The sequence below is a fragment of the Simochromis diagramma genome, unplaced genomic scaffold (genome assembly GCF_900408965.1).
Source record: "Simochromis diagramma unplaced genomic scaffold, fSimDia1.1 OVJJ01000321.1, whole genome shotgun sequence".
NCBI lineage: Eukaryota > Metazoa > Chordata > Actinopteri > Cichliformes > Cichlidae > Simochromis > Simochromis diagramma.
Window position 1 is genome coordinate 13,311,188 of NW_024386772.1, and position 8,360 is coordinate 13,319,547.

Sequence of the window (8,360 nt, forward strand, 5' to 3'; positions counted from 1 at the left end):
TACCAAAAAGTTTGCTCACCGTTCTCATGATCATTTTGACCCCACGGGATGAGATCTTGCATGGAGCCCCAGATCGAGGGAGATTATCAGTGGTCTTGTATGTCTTCCATTTTCTGATGATTGCTCTCACAGTTGATTTTTTCACACCAAGCTGCTCGCCTATTGTAGATTCACTCTTCCCAGTCTGGTGCAGGTCTACAATACTTTTCCTGGTGTCCTTCGAAAGCTCTTTGGTCTTGGCCATGGCGGAGTTTGGAGTCTGACTGTTTGAGGCTGTGGACAGGTGTCTTTTATACAGATGATGAGTTCAAACAGGTGCCATTCATACAGGTAACGAGTGGGGGACAGAAAAAGCTTCTTACAGAAGACGTTACAGGTCTGTGAGAGCCAGAGATTTTCCTTGTTTGAGGTGACCAAATACTTATTTTCCACCCTGATTTACGAATAAATTCTTTACAAATCCTACCATGTGGATTCATGGATTTTTTTTTCACATTCTGTCTCTCACAGTTGAAGTGTACCTCTGGTGCAAATTACTGACCTCTGTCATCATTTTAAGTGGGGGAACTTGCACAATCGGTGGCTGACTAAATACTTTTTTGCCCCACTGTAGGGTTCACTAACTTGAGTATTAAGTCACATGTAGGGATGAGTATTGATAAGATTTTCACGATTCCGATTCCATTTTCGATTCTGTTTAACGATTTGATTCTTTATCAATTCTCTTATCGATTCTTTTTTAAAAAAGGAGAATACTAAGGTCGATTATATATCTTCTCTTTGAACAAGATAGAAATTTAGGAGTAACATGGCCTTACAAACCCAACAGTGAGATCCAGCCTACGGCTCTTCAATGGAGTGCCACAGGGTCCCCAGGAAAAAAAATTGTAAATGTAAAATAATAAAATAAATATTCTTCTGTAGCAATAACAAAGTATAACATAAATTATTCTTTAGCAATTACACAAGAATATCCAGTAATGTCCCTGCCTACAATTAAACACATTCACTTACCGAAAATCGGAGCATCTGCTGTGGCAAATGGGTGACAGCCTTTTACCTCAAACTTAGTCACTGCTCGGTGACATTCGTCTATCCTGGCCGGAAAGAAGATGCTACCGGTAGACTGCAGCGAGAACTGCCAGCATCTGAGCCAGACTCTCTCTGTCTCTCTCATCATGGTCACCTAAATGCAGTGCACAGTAATGGCAGGTTTTGTAATAAGGCAGATCGCGCTAACATAATATGCACCGTTAGTTGATTATTTACCTGCCGCATTAACGGGAGAGGACGTGTAAACGTTATCGCTGCTGCTGCGTTGAGATTCATGAGTCCGGAGTGGAATTTAAAACACGACATTCATTTAAGGTTATCGCGTGTTTTGTGAGCAAATGCTTTTGCACATTCGTAGTGTTTCCTCCCTTAAATGAAATATCTACTTTGCAAGTATTGCAAGTTGGCCTGTTGTCATCCATTCTCGTAAAGTATAACCAAACTTTTGAGCGTTAGGCGCCATGTTTCCTGCCAGGTAAATGACGCTCCGTAACATGGTGACGTCATTCGGGGCGACTGAAATCCATAAGGGAATCGTTTGCAAAAATGGCAAACAATTCCAAGGGATTGAAACAGTGGAAACCGGTTCTCAACAAGAACCGGGTTTCGATACCCATCCCTAGTCCCATGTATCCATAGACAATGATTGATTTGAATCTCGTTCCCAGGCCATTTTAATCCGATCTATCGAAGAACCATTCATGCTCACCAGCCTGTCATACATAAGAGAGATAAATCCTTTTCGTGTTGGAACTAGGGTAACGAGCATATCCCCTGGGCTTGCAGCTGGTGCTACCGGGAAGTTTGGAATCTGAGATTGGAGGAAATGTCTGATCTGCAGATATCTGAAAAGATGTGTACGTGGGAGATTAAACTTATCAGAAAGCTGAGCAAAAGATGCAAAGGTATTGTCAAAAAACAGTGAAGTGAATGGTGAAGATCCAATCAGGACAGAAGAGCCTGTGGTTGAGTGCAATGGCAGGTGGCTCTATAGCCGTATTCACAGCCAGTTTTTAAATACAATCTACATGTTAACAATGAGTTAAAGATGTGCAACAGTCAGGGAAAGCTCAGCTTGGTCAGAAAGGGAGATTCCCATATTTTCACCAAAAAGGCCAGCAATAAAACAAAACCACCCAGCCTGCCGCAGATTAGTGATGGTGATGATAATAGTGATGATGGTAACAGTACATATTTGCACATTTCTTTTAGTTCATCAGCTGATATCCTTGATCGAATAGTTAAAAGAAACATTCAAGCCAAGGATGGAGTAAGGAAAGAATTCAACAAGCGAACCAAGATTAATGTGAGTTTTATAGGCTTACAGAAAATAATACAGACTCTCCATAGTTGTAAGGATGCTTTAAAATCAAGTCATTTCCCCCCCAGAAACACTTCACTGATGACAGTTTCAAAGTGTTCACAGTGAGCTCCAAAGAGTTCCTAAAAGGGAAGCATCTAAGTCCAGAAGAGACTGGTAGGTGAAGTCTTGATGCACATGATGTTTTAGTTTGCTCTGACTGAAAGAAGAATTATTTAATTTGAATTAAAGTACGTAATGTTAAACTGTGGCACTGAAATTTCTTCTCAACAGAAATACCAAAACTTAAAGGATTTTTGCAAGATCTCAATGACTGTCACTCAGAGACAGTAAACTACGTGAGTGGAGCTTATGGGATTCTGTCTTTGATTGAAGGAGCCAAGTGCAGAAAAGAGGTCAGGTCAATGGTGGAACAATATTTTAATGACAAATTGATCACTTCAAATGTTTCCATAAATCTGACACCTAACAAAATTTTAGTTATCAAGATTTCTTGACAGGCACTGAGTGACAACATTTCAAAATGATGAATAAAAAAAGAGTTATATTTATGTTATTACTGCTTTTATAAAAAATAAATATACTGTTTTAATTTCAGGGTGTTGGAAAAGCAGATGATGTATGTAAAGTTCTCGAGAAAAACATGACAGAACAACTTGATCAAGTCAAAAGTGCAGTTGATGAAGCGATCAAGGATTTTGAACATTGTCTTACAGAAGGCGTTAAAAATTCCAAAACCTCTGAAGAAAAACTGAAATCCTTTTTGGACCGTGATGTATGTATCTGAATTATAATTAACATCATAGCAACAGATTTTGCACTTTATATGAGCATGTGTTTAGAATTGTTTTCCTGATCTGTTACAGAAACAGCCTAGTTTTTTTTAAGACACTAGAGGCTGTGGTTAGAAAAGACGGCATCCACAAAACAAAAAAAGGGGAACACATAAATCTCAACACAGTATTAGCTTCATGCTTGACTGACAGCATTGATGAAAAATTCAGAAAGACCTTTCCGTAAGAATAAACAAATATTAAACCGTACCATATTAGACTATAATTAAAACGATTAAAACAAACGTGTCAATACTGCCATCATGAAACATTTTTTCAGAAATGATGTTAAAGGCGGATCTTTCAATGGAGTCATCAGTAGATTTTCACTTGACACAAATTCGCTGATTCAAGAATACCAAGATGTCAAACTGCAGCTGATATTTCTTCAGACAGAGGTACGACATGAAACAATCCAGTTTGTCAGTTTATTATAGCAGAATTGACCAATACAATGAAAAAAATCTCATTTTGTATTTTAACTCATCCATGTTTGATGCTTTTAAGGAGGATAAAATTAAGGCAAAACTCAACAAAATAATCTTAAAAGAGAAGAAAATCATCTACAGCAGTCTAACAGAGACAATTGAGAAAAACATGAAAAAGTGCTATGAAGGTAAGAAGATTGTCAGCTTGTCACTATAATAAATCACAATTGTACATAAAAATGTTTTGACAAAGTTTATTCTTTTCTTGTAGATGCACGAAAAATTTCAGGAAATGATGCACTAAAAAAAATGAGGAAGACTATTGAGACACATGTATCCTTAAATAGGAACATGTATGAGGACGCAAAAAAGACCATGATGAAGAAGATGAATGAACTGATGGTTTGTCACATTACAAATTATACTGAGACCATGTTGGGGGGTTTTCTACATTTGAGTGTTTTTGCTCAGTCTGGACATTCTCTAAACATTAGTGAAGTGGCTGTTAACATTTTTATTTTTGAGCATAACAAAGATTTAGTCTGCAATGATGAGCTGAACTGAACTGAAGAACTCTAAACAAACACCCACCCATTAATTCAGGTGTTTCAGTTGTTTTAAACCTCAATATTAGACTCTGTGAAAAGTAATGAAAGCTCTGATGTTTAATTAGATGATCATCTGTAAGGAACTGAAGGAAACCATGGACCACTCCATTAAACTCTCACTCAAGGCATCAGCTTTGAGTGAGAGTCTCCCAGGTAAAGTAAATATAGGCTATGAAAGTAAATTGTTAGTAAAATGTTGAACAATGTTTTTATATATTTGTTTGCTTTTCAGATGTTTCGGAGCATCTTGAAACTGTCCAGCAACATTACAATGAAGGTAAGGGCAGTCAAGAGGGAGAAATGACATCACAGTAACCAGGTAAATATTTAAATGTTATTTCATGTTACTTTAAAAGTTCCTGTGAATTCTCAAAGGAAAAAGGGTGAAATCTGATGACAATCCTAAGCACCTAAGTATACAGTAACTTTTAAATTTTTTCTGTTTAGTGTCAATAAGTGTGCCATAATTTAAGATCAGAAATAACCATTTTAACCCTGGAGAACCCATGGGGTCAAATTTGACCCCATGGGTTCTCCAGGGTTTCCCTAGAAAACCAATGGGGTCGGCTCTGACCCCATGGGTTCTCCAGGGTTAAATTACATATGTCCATTTAACCTGTCCATTTGTATTTTCATCATCTCAGCTAAAAAAACAGCTGGTTCTTAGCTAGCATTGTGCCAAGTAATGTTATGCAGTGTTAAAGTATGACACCACAATGTTACATCTGCTTTAAAAGAAGTTTAGCAGCTGCTAAACAACTGCTAACAGTGGTGAAAACAGAAGCACTACCAACATAAAAATTCAGGACATACTTCCCTGAATATTGTCTTTGGACAGAAGTGACTTATTGACTCATATCGGACTGACAGCTGAGGTAAACATGCCGAATTTGTTATTGCTGTGCACAGAAGAAGTATTTGAATAATATCACTACATATAATTTTTGTTATTTTACCCTTTTTACATCTGAGTCACCTCAAACATGTTAAAATAAAGTGTTTCCAAAAATGATTTTCTACACAAACAGTAACAGAAACAACAGATATTAAGATTTTCTATTCTAGGCTGAGGAGCTTTCAAGACATCTTAAAGCACATCTTAAGTACTGACTCTTGTTCTGTTTGCCTGAGCAGCTGAGTGTTAAAAATCTTTGTGCTTATTATTACTGGATGTTTCAGATTTGCTCCACACAGTAACAGCAGAAACCTGATGACCCACTCAACATCTCTGAGGGAACACTGACCAAAAGCATGAGGTCTCTGGATATCACCACAGACATTTCTGTTGTGTTGCCTGCTGTCTTTGAATGCTGTGTTTGACTTTTAATGAATTTGGTGAAATGAGATTTTTCAGTCTTCACTGAGAGAAGCTCCTGGGTTTGAATCCAGTTTGAGGCCTTTCTATGTGGACTTTGCTTTTTCTTCCTGTGTCTGTGTGGGTGCTCTCTGTGTACTCCAACTTCTTCCCACAGGCCAAAAACATGCGTGGGGGTTAGGTTAATTGGTGATCTTGGATATAGATGTGCATGTGAGCAAGAATGATAGTTAGCTGTGTGACACAGTTATTATAGTTTTGTATTTTGTCATTAATTTTTATTTTATTTCATTTTGACTTTTTGTTTTTATTTCAAGTTTCAAGACTGTTCTTGTTTCAATTTATTGTTTGAAAAAGTTTAGTTTTAGTTGGGTTTTATTACTGTTATATATATATTTTTAATTATTGTTGTATTTGTAATTATTGTTGTATTTAGTGCAAACGTCAGAGGTAACATTTAGGAAAACCAATAGAAATAACAGTTGGGTCAACTGTTTTTTTTTATAACAGTTGACCCACTTGTCTTGTAGATGTTCAGTGTCTCAAACATGTCCATCAATAACATGTCAGGCGCATTGTAATAACATTTTTACCAAACTAACAAATACTGAAACTAAGGCTATTTCCTCTATAAACTGATTTGTATTTCAAATGAGGTCATTTAATCATTTCTGTTGATTATTGTTTTTATTTTGTTTAACTAAAATATTCATATCTAGTCTTAGTTTTTACTTTAGTTTTATTTGAGTGGAATAACCTTAGCAACCTGTTCAGGGTGTACTCTGCCTCTCGCCTGACAACTGGGAAAGGCTCCAGCAACCCTGGATTGGATAAGCAGAAGAAAATGGATGGATTGAGATTTTTAAGCATGAATTCCTCCCAGGGGTATTACGGTTTTAATTATGAGGGTCTAAACCAAAAGGGCAGCACTCTGTCCAAAAATGTTTTGGTCTCTTTTCCCTCTTGTCCCCCTTTTGTCATATTTGTTCATTATTTGTAGACCCTAATTATACAGAAAATTAGATACAGCGGTAGAACTACAATATTACAGATTTTAATTTTAGTGCCTTAAACCACAGGAATACTGTGATATTCAGACTCTTTTCAGGTTTAAGGATTCAATTTATGTTTTTCTTTCAATAGCAGATTTTCTTTCCCTTGTAGTAAATTTGAATATTACAATTTAATGTCTTTAGATATGATTCATTTATATTCATGATGCATTTGTCAGTTTTATTCTTGAGACCTTTATAGCACATGACTTATGTATACCATGTTCTTACATTTCTAACATAAATATTATTTAGTGTAATACAATGGTTTAATTTGGTTGTCACATGAGTAATAAAGCAGCAGCAAAAAAATACGTCTCTGCTTCTGCTTTAGCTATTATATCATATTGTTTTCTGTTGTTTCTATTCTGTATTGTTTCTATAGCTGTAAGATGGAAACATGATTTTTCAAATCCTGATCTTGTTTTTTCTGACACTAAAAATAAGCTACCTGCCAAAAAGTATTTTGTAGCACCACAGTAGTTTGTAACATACAACAAAATTATCTATGAATTGTAAAGACTGAACCACAAACCAAGTCAAATGATTGTGGATCCTGCTTCCTCTGAAGGTGTTCTTGTCTGGGTGGCCTTATAGGTCATCTACAAACCTCCAGTCACATGTCTTATCAGCAGCTCTCTTCTATAATCTGTGTACCTGGTAACTAACTGGGTTAAAGTTTAGTGGCCTGTAAAATAGGGAGCAAGGATCTGTTAACATTTATAGCCAAAGTAACCTTTTATAACCTTTTGTTATATTACAATATTACAGGTGTCATCGACCTGGGTCTGAGCGACCCAGGGTCCACGAGCAGTTGGGGTCTCATTTTATATATTTTTCTGCACTGTGCTGCCTTTCCCAAGCATGTTCATGCTTGTGTGTGTATAGGGAGGTGTGTCTGTGTGTGCGTGTGCAGTTGTGACGGGCACCTTCAGGCTTGGTGGGTGTGGCCCTGCCAGGTTGCTGGCCACACCTGAAGATCATCACACACCTGGAGCTGATCAAGCCTCGTTGGGCAGCTGCTTAACAGTGCGGCTGAGCGCTCCTTGACGTGGGATCGTTGTGTGAGACTCCACATCAGTTTCCTAGAGTTACAAGTTCAGTGTGTATATGCCCGCCGATAAAGTGTCCTGATGGCTGCCTCTATTATTTTTCCCCCCAGGAGGAGTGTGGAACGGTAGAGAAGAGCAAGCATGGAGACTGCAGAGACACAGGAGCGGAGAGCACTAACACGGACATTTTGGGAGAAGACACTGCACGGGAGTCGACGGAACGCACTGGAATGTATTGTTATGTAACATTCTCTTCACTGTAAATAAACGCACTGCTTTCATCGCATCTTACCAAGTGTGGTAAGAGGAAGAAGGGGGGAAGATGGGCATCCCATCCTGTTGTTTCTCTCGCATGTGAATATACTTTCCTTCATACACTTCATGTATAATCACATATATTCTATTAATTACACATGAATCTTCTGCATTTACTAATCACAACACACTAAATATAACTTCTTTCTTAATCATACACGGTAAACTCAGAGATTCTCACATCTCTCAGACTTCCACAATCTCACGCAGAAACACAAGGATGAGCAAAGTAGTCAAAAACACTTGTGGAATCTGGGTGAAAAAGTCAGGTATGAAAATAATTTCATTACCCAAACTACACTTTCTATTTCATCATGTTGATTAAATTTAAACACGATTAACCGTTAGCAAAATAACATCTAAGTAATCTCGGTTTTATCACT

The 8,360-nt window shown here is 37.4% G+C and overlaps 1 protein-coding gene across 3 annotated transcripts in view; it reads left to right on the top strand.

The window, feature by feature from the left end:
• The window catches only part of LOC120745501 (nuclear GTPase SLIP-GC-like), a 37,522-nt gene extending 30,598 nt beyond the window's left edge, over positions 1–6,924 (top strand). The window contains exons 19-24 of one of the 3 annotated variants that reach the window (XM_040050430.1): positions 3,488–3,605; positions 3,715–3,823; positions 3,907–4,037; positions 4,309–4,396; positions 4,476–4,562; positions 5,423–6,924. In XM_040050430.1, coding sequence (XP_039906364.1) covers positions 3,488–3,605; positions 3,715–3,823; positions 3,907–4,037; positions 4,309–4,396; positions 4,476–4,558 — 529 coding nt within the window. In that variant the 3' untranslated portion in view covers positions 4,559–4,562; positions 5,423–6,924. The remainder of the gene's footprint in view (positions 1–3,487; positions 3,606–3,714; positions 3,824–3,906; positions 4,038–4,308; positions 4,397–4,475; positions 4,563–5,422) is intronic. The other 2 variants (XM_040050419.1, XM_040050449.1) reach the window with 2 other exon arrangements.
• Positions 6,925–8,360: the final 1,436 nt, after the last annotated feature.